The sequence below is a fragment of the Malus domestica genome, chromosome 06, assembly GCF_042453785.1.
Source record: "Malus domestica chromosome 06, GDT2T_hap1".
Lineage (NCBI taxonomy): Eukaryota > Viridiplantae > Streptophyta > Magnoliopsida > Rosales > Rosaceae > Malus > Malus domestica.
This window is the reverse complement of record NC_091666.1, coordinates 18,833,812-18,858,320: the sequence shown is the minus strand read 5'-3', so window position 1 is coordinate 18,858,320 and position 24,509 is coordinate 18,833,812. Positions and strand designations below refer to the sequence as shown.

The window sequence follows — 24,509 nt, the reverse complement described above, 5'->3', positions numbered from 1 at the left end:
TCACTGGGATTGTGTTTTTCCGTTTAATGAATTTTCTTTTAACCAGGTGGGGACGAGTGCGGCTAGACTAAATGATTATGTGGAGTGATTCATTTTTCAAGTGAAAAAGACAATATGATCCTAAGCCCTGGCCATAAATCATAAATATGTATCCGGCCAAGGTATGGTTGAGAGAGCTAGAAAGAGGGAGCACTTGGTGGAGAAATCTGCGACAAGGGGAAGCTTTGATTGAGCAATGGGGCAAGTCACGACTCGTGAGAGCGGTGAAAGCGCGCCGACAAGGGGCAGGGGAGCAGGCGCCACCACACAGGGTGACTCCGAGGGGCAAAGCCGCCGCCACAAGAGTCGATAACAAACGAAGCTTAAATGCATAAATTTCGAAAAAGGCCTCAAGTTCGAATATTAATTAACGTCCAAATTCGCATTGATATGACTGAATACTCGCAAATTCTGACTGTATCTGAAAGTAATCTTCCTTAAACATGAACAGAAATCAACAGAACGCAACCCTTACAAGATGCCAAATAATACAAATAGATGCATTCTTATTACAGTAAGTGCCTTTTATTCCTCTCATTTCTTCATATAGAGCTGCCCGTTCATGCGACCCCCAGCAGTTTCTTCACATCCTTCTGCAAAACAAGAAGCAAGACAACAAACCAGAAATTCGTTAACCTAATTCACTTTCTCAGTTCAGTGTAATTGTCATGAATGTATGTACGATTTCGCACCTCAATGCTAAGAGGAGAAGTTGTAGGGGCATAACGGTCAACGACTTTCCCTTCTTTGTCAACCAGGAACTTGGAGAAGTTCCACTTGATGCTGTCACCAAACAGTCCACCCTTGCTCGACTTCAAGAATTTGTAAATCGGAGCAGCATTGTCGCCATTCACATCCACCTAAAATTGGAAGAATGTAAGTCTCCAGCTCTAGTAAATGAACCAAAGGAAGACGCTTTCACTGCTAATATGACATCCTAAGGAACTCTTACCTTGTCAAAGATGGGATACTCAGCCTTGAAGCGAGTGCAGGCAAACTCTACAATCTCGTCATTTGTCCCTGGCTCCTGGGCTCCAAACTGGTTGCACGGGAATGCCAAGATTTCCAAACCTGCAAGTCCACAGAAGCAAGTGTGAGCTACAAGACTATTAAGTTTCTACGAAAACAGCCACGGGATGAAGTACAAACAGGCAAAAGGAAAGCAGACCTTGAGTTTTGTATTTCTCATACAACTGAGCCAACTCTGTGTAGTTTGAATTAGTCAAGCCACTGCATCAAGATCGGCAAAAAAATGCATCCCATTACATGAGAATATAACCATATTTATCAGATTTTCATTCCATTTGGTAAATATGTATGGATTGCACATAAAATCTCAGAAGAAGAAGGAAGATATAGTGTACCATTGCGACGCAACGTTAACGATCAGAAGGACCTTCCCTTTGTAGGTGCTGAGATCAACATCATTACCCTTGGCATCCTGAAAGTAAACGGATTTACACTATACGCATTCAATTCTCGGTTTGCGGATGAAGTTTAAACAACCTACAGCCCCTATAGCACATGTCACTTTTGCAACTCAATCCCATCAATTTTTGTTGGGTCAAATTTAAAATAACCCAAATTCATTTTCTATTATAAATAGTAAAGGCGATATTCTTCACTAATCTACTCTACGTGGTCGGGGTGGTTTGCACCCGGGACAAAGCGGATTGAAGAGGAAGGCCCTAGCTACAAGGGCCACCCACCAATGCGATCAGAACCCAGATTCTAACATGATAAATTAAACCCAAAATAGATTAAGGGGGTATTCAATTGAGAATGTGAGATATTTTAATGAATTTATAAATTCATGATTTTTATAGAGTTTAATTGATTTGTAGAGATTCATTATAAAATTTTGATTCAATTCTCAGAAAGATGTGAGATTTGTGGATACTTAAAATACATTACAAAATCTCTCAAATTTCTTCTGAATCCTCAACTTTCTCAAATTCTTTAAAATTAATTTTTAATTAAATATATCTAAAATGTTATAAACTTCTTTAAAATCTTAATTGAATACGTTTGGATTTCTAAAGATTTTAATAAATTATTTTAAAATTCTAATTAAATACATCTAGAATTTCAGAGAATCATATAAAATCCTAATTAAATCTCATAGATCATTAAAAGAATTAAAATCTCAATTAAATACACCCCATAAAGAACACACTTTTACATAAATTACCCGAATTCTAATAAAATAGGGGAAAGCCAAGTCAATCCCCCTAATCTCAACAATTTTTTTTTTTGGACAATCATAAATTTTGTTAGATCAGATGTTAGATTAGTCACCGACGAGGTTTGAATCCATACCGTCGTGCTTAACACATTTCCACTACCGGTAAAGTGCCTCTTGCCCCTAATTTCAACATTTAATTGAGAACTATACGCAAACCCCAGCTGCTAAACAAACAAAAATCCCCAATCCCAAATGGAAAATGAAATTGACGCAAAACTGTAAAAATAATCAAAATTCATGAAAAGACAACCTTGACAGTGAAATCGTGGATTGATTTACTCTCGGAATGGCCAGCCATTGTACGATTCAACAGCAAAGTAGACGCAACCGGGCTTGAAAACTCGACCTTGATCAACGGCGAAAACAGAGAAATCCGCGACGGTGGCAAAGGGGTCTGCAAGGAATCGGCCGAGAAGTGCTTTTGCAGAAGCTGAGAAGCAGATGAAGCGGCGACGGTGAGTTTTCGTCGGAAGAGATAACGAGTAGAATTGCAGATGCAGAGCATTTGGAGACCCAGAGCAGAGAATGGGCCTATATTTATAGCTGTGGACTGATGATCTGTGAGCGCACACGTGGAGGATATTGGGTTGACACGTAGGTGGTTTTGTATGCGCACACGTGGAGGTGTAAGGACAAAGCGTTTGGAAGTGGGGAAACGGCTGGGATTTTGCATCAGGGAATACGTCATGGGTTTCAATGGCCAGGTTTAGTTGGTTGTTGGACTTAAGTGTGCATGGTGTGAATGGTGTGAACTGTGTATGTTTCGATATTTGACATATTTTTTGTTCTCTCTTAATTGTTTTGTACTTTTGTGGTAATGCAAATTCTTATTTGTCTTTGATTCTTTACTTCTGGATTTAGTTTTTTCAGTGGGCCTCTTGAAAAGTTACAGTTTTCTTTATATATATTAAATGGATGTTGTGAAACTGATGTGATGTGTGCATGGAATGAAATAAATAAAACACAATATTTATGAGATTCGGTAAATGTGTTTACATCTTCAGGACAGCAGTAGTAAAAATAATAAAAATACAAAATAACTCTAATTATTTTCCAGTCTAGCTCACTGGTTTTTTTTTTCTTCTATCTCTTCTTTCTTTTCCTTTATTCTTCAATACTTTATATGCAAAAATCAAGACCTAACAAACCCATCATGTTTTTACCCATAAAAAAACCCCCTCATATGGGTTATTTTACTACATTAATGGGAACCATAGTCTTCAAGTGAATAATAAATTTTAATCATCTTTCAAATTCTTCATTCATACTACTTTTTCAGTGAGCATTCACACTGCTTTTATTGTCCCTGGTCTGAAGGAAACAAAAAATATTTTGCTTATGTAGCCAATGTCGCATACTCTTAGATGCTCCACCTGATTATAAAAAAGCTGGATTAACTACCTTGTCATCAGGCAGATGTGTGTCGATGCAATCTTTGAACTTCTCAAGTGAAGACTTTGGAAATATGTATTTTTTTTAACTGATACAAAGATGTAGCAACAAATGTTTGTTTTGTTGATCGTTGTAGAATCAATCTATTGTTGTTTTGTTGATCATTGTAGAATCAATCTATTTCTGTTAGAATTCCTTTGTCCCACATCGGCCAGAAGGCTTGAGAACAAGTCATTTATATAGAATTACCCCACTCTAACTAATACCGAGGCCTTTTGTATTAAAACCTCACACCTGACGAATTGACTAGGTGGCCAAGTGGGGACAGTATCGGTATTGTTGGAGTGGGCCCATGGCCCGTCTACCTGAAATTTAAGATGGTATCAGAGCCAGGGACGGGTCTGTACATCCACGTGAACGGGTGGGTCCCCTTTGGTCCTGCGCAAATGGGTGAGCCCCGACTTGGCTCCACATAGGCCAAGAGATGCCACGTGCATTGGCCCAGCGCGCATGGGTGAGGCCCGGCTTGGCTCCACTTGGTTGCCGATGTGTGGAACTCCACATGTGACCCATAAAATGGGATCTCACGTGCGGGGGAGTGTTAAAATTCCTTTGTCCCACATCGGGTAGAAGGCTTGAGAACAAGCCATTTATATAGAATTACCCCACTCTAACTAACACCGAAGCCTTTTGTATTAAAACCTCACACCCGACGGATTGAGTAGGTGGCCAAGTGGTGACAGTATCGGTGTCGTTGGAGAGGGCCCATGGCCCGTCTAAATGAAATTTATGAATTTCCATTTGTAAGGAGGATCTCAATGAGTTGAGCAAAGCAATTCTCAATTGTTGGCAAATATGGAATGAAAGAAATAATATGGTGGTTTTGGGGGCATCAATCCTATCCATACTCGCTGCCTTGCCATTGCAGCTAGTGTGGATTCTTTGTTCTTCACCGTTAATTGGAAACCAAATTGCAAGGTTGATGCTTCTTCTGAGCAGGTCATTCGATGGCAACCTCCTTGATCAGGACTATAAAGTTAAACTTTGATGATTCTTTCATTCTGAAGAGAGGTGTTGCTGCCTTCATGTTAAGGAATTCTGAGTAGGCCTGGCATTTTGAACCCAACCCGTTAACCCGACCCGACCCAACCCGTTAATATTTGTATTTGGGTGGATGCTTAACAGGTCGGGTCGTTAACGGGTGAACCCGTTAACAACCCGTTAAATAACGGGTCACTTTGGGTCAACCCGTTAGACCCGTTAACACCCGTTAGCACCCGTTAGTTGAGGATATTTTAGTAATTTTAGTAAAGTCTTAATAACAAAAAATAAACTTTATGCAAAAAAAAAATAATAATAATTGTTAATGGGAGTTAACGGGTGTTAACGGGTGAAACAGGTGATCCGTTAGCTTATCGGGTCGGGTTCGGATGACCCGTTAGCTTAACGGGTTGGGTTCGGATGACCCGTTAACTTAACGGGTCGGGTTCAACCCGACCAAAACCCAATAAACCCGACCCGTTTACAGGTCTAATTCTGAGTGTCGGGTTATTGGTGCTGGTGCCTTCAACCTAGACAGAGTAACTATTTCAGTGGCTGAAGCTATAGGTTTGAGGGAAGAATTAAGGTTTGCTAGACGTAAAGGGCTTCAAAACATTCTGGTGAAGGGAGATTCAAAGCTAATCATTTGTGCAATTCAAGCAAGATGAGATGTCTCTTAGAACCTAAATTCTATTATTGAGGATGTTCGTCGGATAGCCTCAAAGTTCAATCACATCGAATGAAACCATGTTTTCGAAGAAGCAAATTTTGTTGTGGATGATTAGCTCATCTAGGTCTTACTCTTGAAAACCCACATTTCTGGGATCATTGTCTCTCTTCTGTAGTGTTTAATGCCCTAAACTTTGATTGTTTGGGCATCAGTTGTTGTAGAGGTTTTTTTCTTTAATAAATTTCTTTTTCTTCATTACAAAATAAAAAAAAAAAAGGGGAATAGGGTGTGGTTTTGGGTCTTGCAGAAGGAGCTTAATGCTGATCGCCAATTAGTGACATCAATTACCCTATTAAATCAAAATGCTTATGCAATTCAAATTTTGAACTCTTCCATTATATGTACTTTTCTAAACGTAGTTGCTTCGTTTTCTTGAAACAATTGTTTGTTCAAGTTGGTGGGATTTTTTTGCTATAGATTAAACCCACCCACCACATTTACAACGAATTTGAGCGATAACTATATATGAGATTTGTAGGTGAATGGAGGCTCACTGGTTGTATTATGTTTCCACCTGCAACAAGACTTCCAATGCAAGTTTTACGAAACAACGACAGTATGTATCTAATCCCAAATTAATTTTTATTTTTTGGTTTTTTTCAATTTTTAAAGAATTAGGTTGTTTTGTAACGATAAAATGAACGATGGTGTTTTTTTTGTTAAATTTCTCTTTTGCAATTTGGGTTTTTTTTATATAATTCTATACTATCATGTGGTGGTTCATTGCACGACAATAGTTTGATTTAAAAAAAATTAAGAATAAAATGATGTGACAGTAATTACAAGTTAAATAAAAAATACATATTGTTTTTGTAGGACTCAAACATTCCTTTTCCCTCTCCACAATGCTTTGTTTATGAGCTCAAAAGTGAGACAAAAATAATGAAAGAACAAAAAAAAAAATTTGAATCATTAAATTTTGGCGCAAAACAAAGCGCATCGGCATTCTATGATTCATAACCGATCTCACTTAATGGGATAAGGGTTGGTTGTTGTTGTCTCCTCAAATTATACATTTAATTTCAATTTGGTCACCCTCTCCATGAGATTACTCATTGTGATGGAAAATGCATCCTCAAACTTTTCAAATTTTGCATTTGAATCCCCATACACCAAACCAGGCAACAATTCATACACTATAAACCTCCTCATATCATCCCTCTTCTCCTTTGAAATCTTCATCAACATCTCCACCACATTCACCTTCATTCCCCTCACTTCCTCTTGATCCACAAACACAGAATACTTTCCATGACCCTCCGGCAAATGCCACGGGTACTGGTAATACGCTGTGAAAGGATCAAAAAGCACGGGAATGCAGCCCGCTATCAGCGAATCAAACAGTGATTTTCTAGTAGGGCTGTCCCCTGGGGGCTGCAGGCAGAATTCAGACTCTAGGAAGAGGTCAATGACTGTCTCTGGCTGATCACATCCGCCCGAACCACAGTCAAGAAATCGGCATTGGTTTCCATTTTTGGAGGATGGATTGCACTGTTTGATTAGCATAGACCTTATGCTCTCAGCTTGACCAGGCCTTTCTGCACCAGCAAAGCCCACTAACTGTTTTCGGTGCGAGCTTAAAATTTTCCATTGCCATGCCATGATGTCGTCGTCTGAGCTGGGATGGAAGGATGTTGGGTGTGGGATTCCTATGTCATTTGGCTGCCATGGCTGCCTCTCAATCAAAAGCTTTACCGGGTTTTTCATTTGATCAATCTCCAAGAATCTGGTTCCCCAAGAGCGGTCCTTTCTCCGAAAATCCCATGAAATTTTTCCCAACACAATGACATGATCCTTGCGAGAATTCTTAGTCCATGATCTTTGTTTCTCAAGCCATGTTATGAGCTCCAAACTCAATGTGTCTTTCACGTCGCTGGAGACATTCTTGAAATGCCATCTCAGAATATCCAAACCGCCGTAAAATGGAATGTAGAAAAGCTTGGCTTCATCCTCATTATAAACCCTGCAAGGATGCTTCATAACCCTCTGATGAAAAATCGGCTCCAATGAGTACTGATGTGTCTGGTACCAACCGTTTCCGAATTTTGGAATTGGTTCTCCCATGGCTTCATTTTTGAAGTACTTGCAGAAGTCCATCCATGGAACCATGTCTCTGCACTGACCAATCAAGTCAAAATTAAACTTGGATGGCAAGTCATACACATATACTCCCCTCCCTTCGCACCCGGCTTGCTTCTTATCCGAAATCCATGATCTGTGCAGTCGCATCTGTTCTTCAACGTCCTTCTTTGCATTCGCAACCTGCTCTTCTCCGTCTTTGTTCTCGCCATTCCTCATAGTTACCGGTTCAGACTCATCTCGGATAACTTCAGCGGTCTCTCTCACCTTCTCACCATTGACAGTGGATTGAGGACTAGTGGAACCATTTCCGCGGTACAAAGGAGGCGATGAGGGAAGAGGTAGGTTCAAACTCTTGTCAAGAGTGTAGAGATAAATGGAACTATGATTGACGATCGGAATTGGGATTTCAAACTTGGGTTGGGTTTTACCAGCAAAAAGGCAGTAATGGTCGTTGAGCTTCCGGGAGGAAACACAAATGTGGACAATGTTGCCGGAGAAAATGGTGGCGGAGGAGGACCAGAGGTAGATAAGGAGAATGAAAAATGCAACCGGGACTCGAAAGAGAAATTTGAAAAGAAAAAGGAAACAGCTACAGGATTCTTTCGGGGCCGGTTGCATGGGGAGTTTTGGTTTTCGTTTCGACATGGAAACACCGACCATTGTGAGAAAGCTTGATGTTTGCACTTGCTCCGCCTCTGGTTTTAAGTTCTTGCAAGGGGAAGGTCGGATCCTGTTCTTTCATGGAAGCACGTTTGAGAAGTAGAATCTGATTTGGTTGCACGTTGGAATGCAATATTAGTTTTCTAGTACTTTTTTGTTTTGGTCAAACTGTTAAGTATTAGTTTTCTAGTACTTAATTCTTTGTATTTGTCATTGTTTTTTCTAATTAAAATAAAATATTTAGGTTTGCATTTGACTAAATTCCAACGATTATATAGCAAGAAAAAGTTTAAGGACGTGTACCGTACTTATCGAACTGGCTTAGATTTGAGCCAAATTGAGCAGGGCCGCCCTAAATTTTAATAACCTTTGTATATTAATTGTTTAAAAACGTGAACATAACTAACAAATCCGTCCTAGCGGAGTGGGAAGGCTCTGGTTCTTCCAGTTAACTAGCTCATATTTTTTGTCATAATAAATTAAAATCCTTAAAAGTCTGAAGACATAATCTTTAAAAAGCCCCCCATTTTCTTATATGATATCATTTAATCGTTTATTTTTTTGTCACTATTTAAAGGTCATCTACTATTTTAATTTCATTGGAAAATTATCTAGTCATCTATGTATATCATTTTCATAAGGATTCGACGTAACTAAGGAGTGCCGGCTGTCGACTACCTGACGCCCTCCCCCTCCTCCTTTATCCGGGCTTGGGACCGGCAATGTAAGATAAACTTACACAGGCGGAGTTAGTCATCTATGTATATCAAAAAGAAAATTATGGTGCAACTCTGCTCACATCCTTAAGTCATAGACACCACACCACACCATGCTTCATTCTTTTATTTTTTTATTTTTTTTTATTTTTTTTTTATTTTGACTTATATCAATTTATACACAATCAAAATATAAAAGAAAATATAGCAATCAAAATTTTAGACCATGTAAGGGCCGGCACTGATTGAGATTCCCACATCAGCTAGTGAAATGAGAATCTAGTCCTTTATAAGGAATGGTATCATACACTTATTGTCGAAGCCTTTTGGTGAAACTTCATACATGTTTCTCTTGGATGGTTAAAGTGGGGGAATGTCGGCTATACCAACTCATGTATGTGGGACCCATTGGTGTGCTTTTGCACAACAATTGGTATCAGAGCCCAACAAGGCTTTGTTGATTGATGATTGTCACGATCTTCGAAGTTGGAGAGCTACAACTGGTATCAGAGCCAAGCAACGCTCGGTGGATTGGTGAGTGTCACAATCTTTGAAGTTGGAGAGCTCATTTGGAATTTGGTTGCACGTGATCAAGGTGGAGCTCTATTTGAATTTGGATTGTGAGAAGTGTCTTTGAAGGTAGAGAGCTTATTTGGTGGATTGGTGACTGTCACGATCTTTGAAGTTGGAGAGCTCGTTTGGAATTAGGTTGCATGTAGTAAAGGTGAAGCTCTATTTGAATTTGGATCGTGAGACGTGTCTTTGAAATTAGAGCTCATATGGAATTTGATTGCATGTGGTCAAGGTGGATCTCCTTTATAAGAAATGGTACCACACACAATTGCCGAGGGTTTTTAGTAAAACCATATACCTGTTTCTCCCGGGTGGGTAAAGCGGGAGAAATATTGGCAATACCCGTTTCTCCCGGTGGTTTCTCCCGGATGGCTAAAGTGGATGGAATATCGGCAATACCTGTTCCTCCCGTTGGTGTGCTTCCGCACTACACATAAAGGCGGGATTAACGATCACTTTGAACTCAGCTCATTTAGAGATGTGATTTACAGTGTGATTAAAAATTGATATTCTTATTGAACACAAACCTTTATACAGCGGGACTAACGATCAGGTTGAATTCACAACGTTCAAATATGTGATTACAATGCGATCGAAAAATGATATTATCGTTAGTGTGTTTAGTAGACAAATAATAGAGAATGCAAGAATTTTCTTGAAATTTTATTTTACTTATTCATGTTCCCACATCATCTCACTAGTGACGGAAGGGAGGCAAGAAACAGGAAGAAGAACAACAATGTCAACAAACATTACGTTCGATGTTCAGCAATTAAAGTCAATAAAATGATCCCAGCAGCAACAAACATTTGAGCTTTACTTTACAACATACTGTCGGTCCTCGAAGGCAGCCTGCGGAAGAAATTGATGGGTGCGGATGGTAGCCTATTGCGAAATCTCGGATGCCTCATCATAAAGAACCCTGCCAATGCTGCCACTACCTGGAACGGTGTAACGTACATCACCAAGGCAGCTATGAGGCAGAATGTGACAAAAAGTGCTGAAGCGCGTGGATCGCGCCAGCTTAACAGTGCCTGAAACCGCTCCCCTTGGGTAGCTACATCACCAACAACAGTCTGAATTCTACCAGCTACGCTCCTTAGGCGATCATACCTCATTCTCACCAGCTCTGGGTTCTTGCTTGTTGGGAATGTGTCGAACTCCTCATCTAGCTCATCGGGGTGCACTAACTCGGCTTGTGAGATCTTTGTGTTCATGTGGGGAGGATATCTGGGCCTGTAGCGGAAGTTCCATATCCCTATCAGAAACATGTAAAGAAACACTGTGGGCAGAATTAATTCTGGGAAGCAAACAAGCATAAGGAAGAGAACATGAACAAGCACTGTTGTGATAGGATTCTTCCACATGCATATATCAGTAAACCATTTGCCTACAGCAAATACTCCTGAGAAAACCGTCATTAGCCTAAAGAAATTCGCTTTGCTCCGCCTCATACTCCAAAGATGCGAGTCCACATCAGACATGTATTCCACCACTTCCTTCCTAAGTGGTGGCTCCGCTCGGCCAAGCCTTGCTGCAACTATGTTGACAGCTTGGTGACGTAACATGTCAAGCTGCATAATGTTGAAGGGCCTCACATAATGCATCTTTGGCAGCAGTGGTTTTGAGTATACGAACATCATGTTTACAAAAGAAGTGCATGAAAACCGAATTGCCAAATGCAGCTCCCCCATCTTCTTAACACCAGTTGGGTGAAGAACCAGCAGGGGATAAGAGTGTGTGTATATACGTCCTGCTTCAAGTGTTGAGATACGAACACGAACCTTCCCAATCTTCAGGTCCTTGTTACCATGGGAATCCTTATCCCCGAGCTGACTGTTGTCGAATACACCTACAGTAAGAACTGTAGCAGGGTCAAATACTTCCCAAGTGTACTGCTCATTGTATTTTGGACTCAGGTTATCAACAAGGGTTCTTGTCCGGACCCATTTATGACCATACTTTGCCACACAGTAAGTATCTGATGTGCCCTTTTCATTGCGTGTTTTCATTGGGTGAAGCCCTGATGCATTCAAGATTCCGAGCTCTAGCACCCCAATTGATGGCCTCCAGAGCTGCTTTGCAGTAGGGCGTAAATCACTACTGTAATGAGTTGATTCATCAAGAACATGATAACCTCCATCAAGACAAACTCGAAGATGAAGGCGGCTTGAGAACTTGTCCCTTTTCAACTGATCTATGTCAACAGCAACTGGCTTTTCCAGATTAAACCATCGGGAATGGATCATACGATCATCAGCGCGCCTATCTACAGCATTCAGCGGTAATATGACCCTCCCAATGATTTCATCTCTTCCAGGGCCCACACGATCCTCAACTGAAATAATAAGATGATCTTCAAAGGGTTCAGAAGCAACAAACAAAAGATCTTCATTCCAAAGTGGGTTTAGATTCCGAGCCTGAAGTGTCTTCGTTTTCAAAACCTGGTTTCCAAGCTGTACCTTGACATATGATTCCGGAAAGCGATTCTTCTCTGCTGCAAAAAGGTCTTGTGCCTCGATAACATTGACACGCACATACCACAACCTCGGTGCATGATAGACCTTTGAACGTATTAGTGTGGAGGCAGCTGGTGTGCTATCAACAGGAGTAGCTGCATCAGAATGCCATGCATCAGAAAAGGCCTCATCTGCTTGCGTTCCAATCCAGACTGCGAGCATCAGTTCACTCTTAATCTTTTCTCCCTTCTTGTCCTCAAGCCGGTACCATTCTGGAGCCAGAGGACTATCTGGCGGGACTCTCATCGGCACCTCATTGATGTCGAATCTTACAAGCCCCACAAAATCATCTTTAATTAGATCCTTGTCCTTAATCACAACTTCTAATACAGATGCTTGCATTCGATCCTTTGAGAAGGCAAAAACCTGATTCCATGTAGGATTTTGCTGCTTCTCAAAGTGCTTTGTAATCCCTCTGTAGTTTCCAATTCTGACTTCAACATACGGATCAAGACTCCCTGTGACATCCATGGCAGGAAGCTCACGAGCCTTGACAACCCTTACGTATAAAAAATACATGCGTTCCACGAGATCATAGGTGCTTGCAGTCTTGTCTCCGTGAATAACACGGCCACCAACAACTCTTCCACCTCCAAGGTAAGGGCTAGTCTCTTTTAGTGCAAAATCAACCGGTTGTGATGATGCAGCAGAGTGCATGCGAACCAGCTTTGCAGGCTGCGGTTGTTCCTGTTTCATTTGATCAGCTTCATACTTGGGCACATAATGCTCATCCGGTGCAGAAGAAGCACGATGCTGATGTTGTTCGTCATGACTTGGATGAGGAAGATGATGAAAGCTGTGTCTGGTCCCAGCTCTCTCATTTCGCAAAGCGTTCATGACAGGATTTGGAACTCCTTCGGTGTGTCCATGAGCTGCACTTGGATCCGCATTTGCGAGGGATTCGGCATTAGGGACTGGAGTAGAAGACCTGATTGACGTGTCATCAGTAACATACACCTTGAGGCCAAGCTCTCCTCTTACACGGGAAAAGATGCCGCGCTTTTCCAAAGGGTAATGCAAGACAACAGCATCTGAATAGGGGACAAATGAGTTTCCAGTGAGGCTAATCTTTCCAAGGAAGGACCTGGAGTAGGTAGCTTTGACATTATTGTAGACATAGGCCTCTAGTGTAAGATAATGCAGGTTGGAAGGATCAGAAATGTTGAAATAGAAGCTCTCGTTCCAAACGGGGTTTAGATCCTTTTCTTTGATAGTGGTGCGGAACCTTTGACCATCAAAGTAAAGCTCCACAAAAGCATTGGATGAACCTTGCCCATCTTTAGGCAAAAGATTGTGCGCGCCAACTACATCTACCCCGAGCTTAAGATTGTTCATCATGGTAACGGAACAAAATAAAAAACTACAGGTACCTACAGAGAAAGGAACAATATAAGTTTAGACACTGATATAGATGTGTAATTGCAAGCACTGTACGAATAAAGCCAAGAAACCAAGATGTAAACTATCAAGTTTTCGGAACCAAAACGCTCAGCTTTTCGAAAGGCAGAATCTATGGCGCAAAAATAAGCAAACACACTCTGACAGAGTGTAGAAGATCTTGTTTTAACTGCTTCTGCATATTTTACTGGACTAAAAATTTTAATCACTGGCAGAAAGATTAAACTAAAACGATTTAATCAATCCCAAAACTCATTGTTGGCAATTAAAATCTGCTAACTTGCAAAATACAAAAAGTGGGAATTAAATTAAACAAGTCATATGGATTGGATTGGGAAAGCAACAAAGTCAGCAACTTTTTAGCACAAGCATGTGCACAAGTAGGATGTTAAACACAAATTAAATGAAGTAATTAAGCATAAAAAATAAAGCAACCCTAATGAGATCCAAAAAGCTCGCTTAATACACATGATCTTTTCATTGAATATTCTCCACCTAATCAGTCAGGAAAGTACAAAAAGTCTGTACAAAAAGTCTAACTGGGATTTGGGCTTTGTGAGATCTGTTTGGTGATCAAGAAAATGCAGGAAAATGTAACATTTTAATATAAGTCGAGATAATTAAATATTTGTAAAATGTGACGTGCATGGTTCAACTATTTTCCTTCCCTTTCTCAGCAACCAAACAGGATTACTGAGAAAACCCAGATTATATAACACAGAAGCAGAACAGCAAAATATAGAATGAAGGGGCCTAAAACTGAAAATGCAGGTAAAAATCTCTGACTTAATTTCTCACACATACATGCACTATGACAAACCAAAATAAAAATTCATTGAAAAAAAGAAGACAAGCAGAGAAGTAACAGTAGAAGTTAACAAAGCTAGAAGCTTTTTAATGCAACATGTAATACTAAGAGAGTGGAAATTTTGAGAGTTTATAACTTAATTACTTACGTGGTTTGAAGCTAAATGCAGCTGCTCTCAGATTTTAGCCATTTTCTTTCCAAGTCCTGAGAGAGGAAGGAAGAGGAGGACAATGCAGTAAGGTTTGATAGATTTTAGAGAGAGAGAGAGAGAGAGAGAGATGAAAGCGAAGTGGGATTTGCTTAGGTGTGAGTTATGTATTAAAAAAAAAGGAGAGTCTAAACCGTGGGTATCGGTACTTGTTTCTCTTCCCATTTTCTTCCCCTCTTTTTTTTTTTTTTTTTTTTTTTTTTTTTTCCTTCTGAAGCTCACTACTCTGTTTGTCCTTATTACTCTCTTCGGCTTCTCAGTTTGGTTTCACTCTTTAATGTTTCAAATTGGAGTAAATTATGATTTGACCCCCTCAACTATTATTCCAGTTAAATTTGACCCCCTAAATTTTTTTTTTGATAAACTAATCACCGAAACTCCTCGTCACATGTCCTGGTTATGTATTGTATGTTCGATGAGTTTTGGTAATGAGAAATATTAAGAGCACTCTCTCAAAGTGAGACTTTCTATGTATTATCTGTCACTTTACGATTTAACGATTTAACGCTAATTTTCATATCAACATCATAAAATATTGTACTAAAAACTTGAACTAACAAAGAGTACATAAAGAGCCCAATTTTTGGGAGAGTTTCATTCATGAAATTTGAACTTAAGACAGCCTCTAACAAAATAGAAATTGGACGTAGGTCACACAAAATAAGTTGTTATTGCCTATATTCATGTAATTTTCATGATTAAATCTCAACATTTCAACCATGTCACATTGCCACCCTCTTGCTCCTTTCTCATGAGTGGATAGCTCATATATCTATTAACAGTATGTAAATGATGATAAAACGGTCTGAGAGAGAAGAGTACTGCTACAGTTACTACATTTTTTATACTACATTTGTTCACTTCTTTAATAGAAGTAGAACTTACTGACACATGTGAATCTCATCTTTATTAAAAAAATAGTACAAATATGATATGTTAAATATGATAAGTTAGTATTTTTAGAGAAAAATATTGAGCGACTAAAAAAGAGAGGTAAATGGACGAAATGTATTTGCCAATTGATAAATTGTATGCAGAATGGCATACCATAACTTCATATTCATACATGCATCTAATATCACTGTACTTAATTGCATTAACTAGAATGCTACTGTATGTGGAACTTTTGATTTCTCTCTATCATCGATCATTTTTTATAGACACGCTTTTTTTTCTTCCAGTCTTTCTCCTTAGTAGAGGAGAGAGATGAAAAAGACACAAAATCGTGCAAGTTTTTCTCAATTGTCATCATCAACCTAAATATAAAGCAGGAAAAAAACTATTTTATCCAGATTTGTAACTCTCTCATGTTTCTTTAAAAATTACCAAATGACACAGTATGTGTAACATGAGAAACATTATTAAAAAAATGAGATAAACTATGATTATATCACATGATGAGTGCTAAAAGACATGACAAATTGGTGATATACACCCAATTACTTAAGCTAGCTAGTTCTTCTCCTAATTATAGTTGGACCTCTTGCCTTTGAGATTGATGTATTATGCATCCTTGTGGCACCATGCCACCATTGGTTAGGTTTGCTTAGCCAAACAGAAACAGAAAAGCATGGTGGAATGGGGAAGTGGTAAGTAGCTAAGTTACTAAAAGCTCTGACTTCCATGCTAGTCAATGGCACCCACATCTACTTCCACAGGCAGCTTGAACGTTCCCGATATTTCCATGCCCATACTGTCAGGTTCCTCGCAGATCGAGGCTCTTCATCATTGGTAGTCACTTACGAGAAATTTTTAGTTGTGACGGAAAAACAAGTGGTACATCACATGTCACTAAACAAATGGTAGGAAATTTTATTTTTTAATTTATTAACTTTTTAGCACACATATCCAACCATTTATTTAGTGGCACGTGATGTACCACCTCGTGTACCGATCACACTGAAAAATCTCTCGTCACTTAACAATCAATGTGAAGCAGTGGTTTCAATTTCTGGAAGACCGGTTGCCGGATGACTGCGTTGGACTGATACGACGTCGCAGTGTGTGAGTGTTGATCTGCCTTCAGCATCAGATAAGACAAAAGACTTATTACATAGCTATTTCGTTTTTAGCTTTTTTATTTTGACATGATCGCATTCATTGTTTCTGTTCCGCACCGTCATTCTTCACTCTTCTTCATTCTTAAAAAACAGGAAATTAGACTTAAACATTCGATTACTGTTGTCACCATGTGTTAAGAGAGCGTAGGATTTTGATCAAATTACTTATGAGGGTACGTTATTTGAGATTAGGTCAAGCTAATCAAAAATTGAGTTGAATTTTTTTATGATACAAATCACAGTGAGAAAAAGAGAGCGTAATCAAACTTAAGATCTTTAAATGAATATTAATAAGGAATAAAAAGCTAGGCATCTGGGTTGGGAGTGAATTTGTATGTTCAGATGTTTTCTTTTGAGTATAATTGAAAAAAATGTTGTTGGAGACATTTTAATTAATCAAACTCTCTTTAATTAATCAAAACCTTAATTCATTCCAATTTACCAGAACCAAAAAATAATAAAGGATACAACTTGGGCGTTGTTGGTAGTAGGCCTGACAAACGGGTCATGTCTGTCGTGTTTGTGTCATTTTCGTGTCACACCCGTTATCTTAATGGGTCATTAATAAGGTAAAGTGACCAGACCCGCTATGACCCTTTAAGAAAAATATATATTTTTTCTTAAATTTTCACATACCACACATTGCCACATAAATATTACTTCAAAACATTAAAACACATTTGTCGTTTAAGTACTATATTTACACTCGAAAATAAGAGCCTAATAAACAAACATTTATACACTACTAGTCTATTACAAAATATTAAATGTGCAAGGATATGCAAAATGAAAGAGTTTTTGTTTTCAAGGTTGTGAAGCCTTTCTCAAATGTTTAAACCTTGCCAATGGAACTCAAAGCTTGCATGTTATTCCTTTTACAAAATCCTCAATTTTCATCGATCATCATGACATAAGATTTTGTGATATCCACTAGTGTAAATATTTTAAATTGAAGATTGAATTCATTCATTGTACTCATATAGGGTCAAGGAGTGTAGCTATAAAAAATCATCAAAATCGGAGTTAAAATAACCATTAAATCGTGATTTTTCGTTGATAACCGTCGAAATTTTTTGTCCCATTACTTGATCTCTGAATGTTTGTTTTTTGCAACTTTTGGCATATGCGATCTCGAAATATATACAAACATGTTTGATGGTTGGATCGTTAAAACTAATTTCGTAGAATGTGTATCCCATCAAAACAATAGATTCACTAACACTTAAGAGTTTATTCATACTTTCATTAAGTATAACATAACCACTAGCGTAAATATTTTAAATTGAAGATCGAGTTCATTCATTGTATTCATACATGGTCAAGGAGTGTAGCTGTAAAAAATCATCAAATTCAGAGTTAAAATAACCGTTAAATTGTGATTTTTTGTTGATAACCATCGAAAAGTTTTGTCCCGTTACTTAATATCTGAATGTTTGTTTCTTGTGATTTTTAGCGTATGCGATCTCGAAGCATATACAAACAAGTTTGACGGTTGGATCGTTGAAATTAGTTTCGTAGAATGCGTATCCCATCAAAACAATAGATTCATTAACACTTAAGAGTTGATTCATACTTTCATTAAATATAACATAAGATTTTGTGATCCACTAGTGTAAATATTTTAAATTGAAGATTGAGTTCATTCTTTATATTCATATAGGGTCAAGGAGTGTAGCTGTAAAAAATCATCAAAATCGGAATTAAAATAACCGTAAATTGTGATTTTTTGTTGATAACCGTCGAAACGTTTTGTCCCGTTACTTGATCTCTGAATGTTTGTTTTTTGCAATTTTTGGCGTATGTGATCTCGAAGTATATACAAACATATTTGACGGTTGGATCGTTGAAACTAGTTTTGTAGAATATGTATCCCATCAAAATAATAGGTTCACTAACACTTAAAAGTTTATTCATACTTTCATTAAGTATAACATAAAATTTTGTGGTATCCACTAGTGTAAATATTTTAAATTGAAGATCGAGTTCATTCATTGTATTTGTATAGGGTCAAGGAGTGTAGCTGTAAAAAAATCATCAAAATCTAAGTTAAAATAACCGTTAAATTGTGATTTTTTGTTGATAACCGTCGAAAAGTTTTGTCTTGTTACTTGATCTTTGAATGTTTTTTTTTTTACGATTTTTGGCGTATGCGATCTTGAAGCTTATACAAACAAGTTTGACGGTTGGATCATTGAAATTAGTTTCATAGAATGCATATCCCATCAAAACGATAGATTCACTCACACTTAAGAGTTTATTCATAACACTAGTGTAAATATCTTAAATTGAAGATTGAATTAATTCATTGTATTCATATAGGGTCAAGGAGTGTAGCTGTAAAAAATCATCAAAATCGAAGTTAAAATAACCGTTAAATCGTGATTTTTCGTTGATAACCGTCGAAATTTTTTGTCCCGTTACTTGTTCTCTGAATGTTTGATTTTTGTGATTTTTGGCGTATGCGATCTTAAAGCATATACAAACAAGTTTGACGGTTGAATCTTTGAAATTAGTTTCGTATAATGCATATCCCATCAAAACGATAGATTCACTAACACTTAAAGTCTATTTATACTTTCATTAAGTATAACATAAGATTTTGTGGTATCTACTAGTGTAAATATTTTAAATTGAAGATCGAATTCATTCATTATATTCATATAGGGTCAAGGAGTGTAGCTGTAAAAAATCATCAAAATCGAAGTTAGAATAACCGTTAAATCTTGATTTTTCGTTTATAACCGTCAAAAAGTTTTGTCCTGTTACTTGATCTCTGAATGTTTTTTTTTTTTTAATTTTTGGCGTATGCGATCTCAAAGTATATACAAACATGTTTAAATGTTGGATCGTTGAAATTAGTTTCGTATAATGCGTATCTCATTAACACTTAATAGTTTATTCATACTTTCATTAAGTATAACATAAAATTTTATAGTATCCACTAGTGTAAATATTTTAAATTGAAAATCGAGTTCATTCATTGTATTCATATAGGGTCAAGGAGTGTAGCTGTAAAAAATCATCCAAATCGGAGTTAAAATAACTGTTAAATTGTGATTTTTCGTTGATAACCGTCGAAAAGTTTTGTCCTGTTACTTGATCTTTGAATGTTTTGTTTTTGCGATTTTTTGCTGATGTTATCTCGAAGTATATACAAACAAGTTTGACGGTTGGATCGTTGAAATTAGTTTTGTAGAATTCGTATCCCATCAAGTTCAATGATATATATATATATATATTTATTAAGTAGATTTAAATTTATTTATTTTGTACATATAACACTTAAGAAATTGAATGATATGTATATTTAATTTAATATAAATATAAATATATATTTAATATTTAATTTAATATATATATATATATAATTATTATAGTTTTTAGGGGTATAAAATTGTTAAATTAATATATACTAGCATTTGCCTACACACTTTGTGTATATGAATTTTTTAGAAAATGAGAAGGAGAGAGAGAGAGAGAAAACGTGGGGGAGTGGGAGATTTTTGGTTTTTTTTTTAATTTTATTTTTAATTTTAAATATTAGAGATATTTTAACATCATTTGTAGGTGAGATTTCAATAAAAAACAGTAAAATTTAGACTTGTGAAATTATATTATTGCCCATCATTTGTTTTGTGTGATAGAAGACTAAATTGTCTTTTCACCATCTTTTGGTTGACACAGAGGGTTTCATTAATTAGTAGAGATAATTATTATAGTATTTTTTTAGGGTTATAAAATTATAAAATTAATATTTTGCTTATCGTATATTGTGTTATTCATGTGTATACCCGAATCAACCCGTTATCTTACCATGTGTTTATTAGGTTACCCAATAACGACATGATTCGTTTTTGTGTCGACCTGAATACCTATTAATTTAGTATTGTGTCGTGTCGCAAATTATCGAGTCGTGTTAAAAATTGCTAAACCTAACGCAGACCAACCCAGTCCAACCCAACCCAATCCAGGTCCATCTACTTCATCCGGACGATCCCAATAATTGCCGCGAAGATATAAAACCGGATAAAGCTCAAGGCACAAAAGGTCAGAAGCTACAGAGTCACTCATAAAGCTGATCAACATCAAAATCCTTGACCCGTGGCATGACAAAGAATGAAGAGAAAATTCACCAAAAAGAAGAAATGAAGCTGAAAGTATACGTCGATAGATTGTCACAACCATCTCGTGCAATTTTAATCTTCCTCAAGTAATCCATACTTTCCTTTTTTTCTCTTGTTTCCAAATTTTAAGGTTTTTGTTGTTATTTCTATAATTAGATTGACAAATTTCCTAGTTTTTGAATCTGGGTTGTTGTTTTTGCGGTCTGATTTTTTACACGTTTCTTTTTTCCGTGTTGTGAAAGGGTAAATGGAATAGAGTTCGAGGAGATTAAGATGGACATATCCAAACGTCAACACTTGTCTCCTGAATTCAAAAGTATGTCTACATATGTTAATTTCGATTCAATTCAGGTTTATGTTTGGTGATCAGTGAATTTATTTTGTTTTTTCTATTTTCTGGACTAATAAATTGGTTATAAACTTATTTGGGTAAGTTTTTTCTTTTGGATGGAGATGATATTCTAATCTAATCTAAACTACGGGGATGGGGATTCGAACTTGGGTGCAGACGGGGTACGTGCCCTTAGTCGACTTGGCTACGTTTAAGTCCGCAAACTTATTTGGGACCCAATAGTTTTGAACTGATGTTTCTTATTGAATGATAACCATGTTGGTGAAAAATGGAAAAACAAGTACTTGTGGGACGTATATGACTTTCGAGTGTCCTCTCAGAGAAATCACTCAAGAAGATCATTGAATGATCGGGGTTAATTCGCAAGTGATGAAACAATATGTTTTAATCTTTTTACCATCATGTTTTTTATATTGCTAATGTGGTGTCCCACTGAAGCTTACAAGAAAAAGAGAGAAGGATTCTATGCTGGATGAGTGGGATGGTATCTGCTGAATGGCTCATGGTTTTTTGTTTTTTGTTTTGTTTTTTTTATATGATATGTAGAAATAAACCCTATGGGACAAGTTCCTGCTATTGCTGATGGGAGATTTAATCTCTTTGAAAGGTAATTAATTATATTTCGTGTTTTGTACACTGTAGTAACTATTTTAGGTTTTCTCTATTCAGTTTATTCATCCGTTCCTTCTTTTTGTCAGTCATGCAATTCTTGTTTATCTTGCTTGTGCATTTCCTGGAGTAGCAGATCATTGGTAAGTCTTGTTGCTTCCTTGTTGCCGTGAATTCTTTTGACATAAATGGCATGGGTTTGGTTATGTAATTTGGATATGGACATGCTCAATACTTTGCCTTGTGAGTTTGTATTCAATTTATTTTGATGAATTACAATACATACTGCTCTTAGACAAATGGAACTTACATTTTCTCGCACTTCAGATCATCTCTGAAGATCCAAAGAAAAGGAAGCACAAATAAAAGTCGTTTTTTTTGGAATTTCTTATTGTTTTCTTGTCAAAGTTCAGAATTTCTAATAATGTAGAGCAGAATTATAATTATGGCCAACAAAAGTTAGCAATGCAAGCTTGGTAATTATGATATTTTAGTTACTTTATCAATTATTAAGGACACACTTACATTAAACCAAAATATCATTTTCCAAGGAAATATCGTGGCATCTGGGTTCATGCAGCTTCTGTTTCAAAAGTGTTTCATACTCTCAAATGGTTTATCATTTTTATCTATAGTTCTGTAAATAACCTTTCCTTTTTGTGCTTTAAGGTATCCAGCTGACCTTTTCAGGAGAGCTAAAATCAACTCAGTATTGGATTGGCATCACTCTAACTTACGCCGTGGCGCAGGTCTCTATACTTGTCTACCAAATTATGCTTCTGATTTCTTTAGTCTGGTCGCATTTGATTCTGCTTTCTCCTTGCAGCTTGCAGTAAGAAAAGTTGTTAATAACTGTATATAGATGATTCTATTCTTCAGCGATTTAACTTCTTTCTATCTGATGAGCTGTTGCTAGGGAGATTTATTATATACCTATACAGTTATACATAAAAGAACCTATGTGTTATACATAAAAGAACCTATGTGCAGTGAGCCAGTGACTCAGGTAGAAATTTGTGAGTTTGAATTCAGTGATATATGACTGGTTAGTTTCAGGCCCCAGAAATGAAAAAAGCCTCAATTGTATAGTCTTTGTCAGTGGTATTTGGTTCTCATTGTTGAAAATATATGCACAAAATGTGGAAAGAAATAAGAATAATAATGATAATCATTTAGATTCAGCCATCCGCGAGTACCTGTACCTCGTTTTCTGTTAAACAGATTTGTATGTATTATTTTTCAACTTGCAGATGCACTACTTTCAGCCAGTTTAAATCTCAATGTATTTACTTTGTTGTTATTAAAGTGTTTGTTTAAATCACATGCATTCTTCCTATGGCAGTGATAGATATGTAGTTATGGTTCATGCTGCATTAGATTGCATTTTTCATTGGCTATTGAATTTTCACATACATACATCTGTCTTCAGTAGCGAGCAATATACCGTTGACACAATATAATTTTTGGTTATTCTTTGTTGTCATGTCGCCCTCAACAAGATACATATTTGAACAGTAAAGTACCTGCTTTGGTTTCCCCTTGTCTTATTTATTTTCCTTTGATGCATCTCTTTCAGCACCATACGTTCTAAATACTGTACTTGCACCCGTGCTTGGACTTCCATTGAATCCACAAGCAGCTGCTGAAGCTGAGAAACTTTTGTCCTCCTCTTTGTCAAAAATAGAGTCGATTTGGCTCCAAGGTAATGGAAAATTCTTGGTGGGTGGCCTCAAACCATCCATAGCAGATCTCAGCATGGTTTGTGAAATCATGCAACTTGAGGTAAATAGATGCGACTCATGCTTATAAATGTTGCTTTATGGGTCAATTTCATTTAAATAATTGGAATGGGTTTGTGGGTTCGGAAGGATTTTCTTCAACTTGTCATGTATAATGAACCAAATTCTACTGATGAAGTAAATAGGTAAAAAGTAGTACACGATGAGAGATGACGTATTAAAATTTACAGTTGATTGAAGCAATGGTTTCTTGGTGTGTTAATTATTTATGAAAAGTGGTAAAAAACGCGTCATCCTTCCACCTTTGACGTGTTCTTAGTCTGCTAAATTTTGAATGTTGCTCTATTTCTAGCTTACTATCTAGAAGGGAATCTATCAAGTCATTCTCCTTATATATTCAAGATTTCTATTGGCTTGAGATAAATAAAACCATACTATTGTTGTCTACTGGATTTGTTCCGTTCTATTGATGTTTTGTGACATCATGGGAATGATGTAATCTACTGAGCTAAACTGGCCATAGAAATTAGATACAGAAAATTATATAGGCAGTGCCTGTACCAACATCGTAAATTTATTGGGGAAACATTCAACTCTGCAAGTTTGAAATAACCTTACTCCACTCTATCGATGTTAGATTAACCAGTTGTGGTTCTGTCTGAAGATAGGATGAGCCCCTATGTGATCTCTACCGGATTTTTACTTTGGTTGTGGAAGAGGATCTATTGGTCCGGTCATTCTCTGTAGTAAAAGATTATACATTATAAAGAAAACAGCCTTCATTTGCGGATGACATCACGTGATATCTTAACGCTTCATTCTGTCTGTAGCTTGTAGATGAGAAGGACCGCAATCGTATACTTGGCCCGCACAAGAGAGTTCTACAGTGGATTGAGGATACTAAAAATGCGACCAGACCTCACTTCGATGAAGTACATGAAGTTCTCTTCAGGGCCAAAACAAGATTTCAAGAGCGGCGGTTGATGGGAGCAAGCAACAAGACCGATTCCAGCGATAGAGCAGCTGTGCGTTCAAAGATGTGATGTGATGTGAGAATCCATATATGTGATTCGAAGTGCTGTTAGAATAAGAATAATGGCCTTTTCGCGTGACTTGAGCCTGGCCGGCAACGTTAAATGTCAATGTATACTTTGACATGTGCAATGTTTTACTTCACTATCAAGTTAATAAGGGCTTGTTTGGTATTGTTGGAA

General features: G+C 37.3%; 4 protein-coding genes and 1 long non-coding RNA gene across 5 annotated transcripts; 2 read left to right on the top strand and 3 right to left on the bottom strand.

Moving 5' to 3' along the window:
• The first annotated feature begins 67 nt into the window (after window positions 1-67).
• LOC139197198 (uncharacterized) lies at window positions 68-536 on the top strand. Its single transcript, XR_011582336.1, has 2 exons — window positions 68-244; window positions 289-536. It is a non-coding gene; the product is annotated as an uncharacterized lncRNA (long non-coding RNA).
• LOC103446626 (probable phospholipid hydroperoxide glutathione peroxidase 6, mitochondrial) lies at window positions 404-2,778 on the bottom strand. The gene is given in 6 exon segments (NM_001293943.1): window positions 404-632; window positions 732-899; window positions 992-1,110; window positions 1,208-1,269; window positions 1,404-1,480; window positions 2,535-2,778. Coding segments are annotated over 6 exon segments (507 nt in total). The 5' UTR covers window positions 2,583-2,778; the 3' UTR covers window positions 404-599.
• A 3,596-nt stretch (window positions 2,779-6,374) lies between these two features.
• Window positions 6,375-8,173, bottom strand: LOC103446662 (xyloglucan-specific galacturonosyltransferase 1-like). Its single transcript, XM_008385794.4, has one exon. It carries the CDS (start codon window positions 8,145-8,147, stop codon window positions 6,456-6,458), a length of 1,692 nt encoding a protein of 563 aa, XP_008384016.3. The 5' UTR covers window positions 8,148-8,173; the 3' UTR covers window positions 6,375-6,455.
• A 1,940-nt stretch (window positions 8,174-10,113) lies between these two features.
• Window positions 10,114-14,492, bottom strand: LOC103446624 (multiple C2 domain and transmembrane region protein 7). Its single transcript, XM_017334846.3, has 2 exons — window positions 14,352-14,492; window positions 10,114-13,367 (listed from the first exon to the last, which is right to left on the bottom strand). The coding sequence occupies exon 2, from the start codon at window positions 13,333-13,335 to the stop codon at window positions 10,300-10,302; it is 3,036 nt and encodes a 1,011-aa protein (XP_017190335.3). The 5' UTR covers window positions 13,336-13,367; window positions 14,352-14,492; the 3' UTR covers window positions 10,114-10,299.
• A 5,928-nt stretch (window positions 14,493-20,420) lies between these two features.
• Window positions 20,421-24,509, top strand: LOC114825633 (glutathione S-transferase T1). The gene is made up of 7 exons (XM_029104641.2): window positions 20,421-20,681; window positions 20,838-20,911; window positions 21,494-21,554; window positions 21,646-21,699; window positions 22,226-22,305; window positions 23,133-23,338; window positions 24,126-24,509. Exons 1-7 carry the CDS (start codon window positions 20,578-20,580, stop codon window positions 24,336-24,338), a joined length of 792 nt encoding a protein of 263 aa, XP_028960474.1. The 5' UTR covers window positions 20,421-20,577; the 3' UTR covers window positions 24,339-24,509.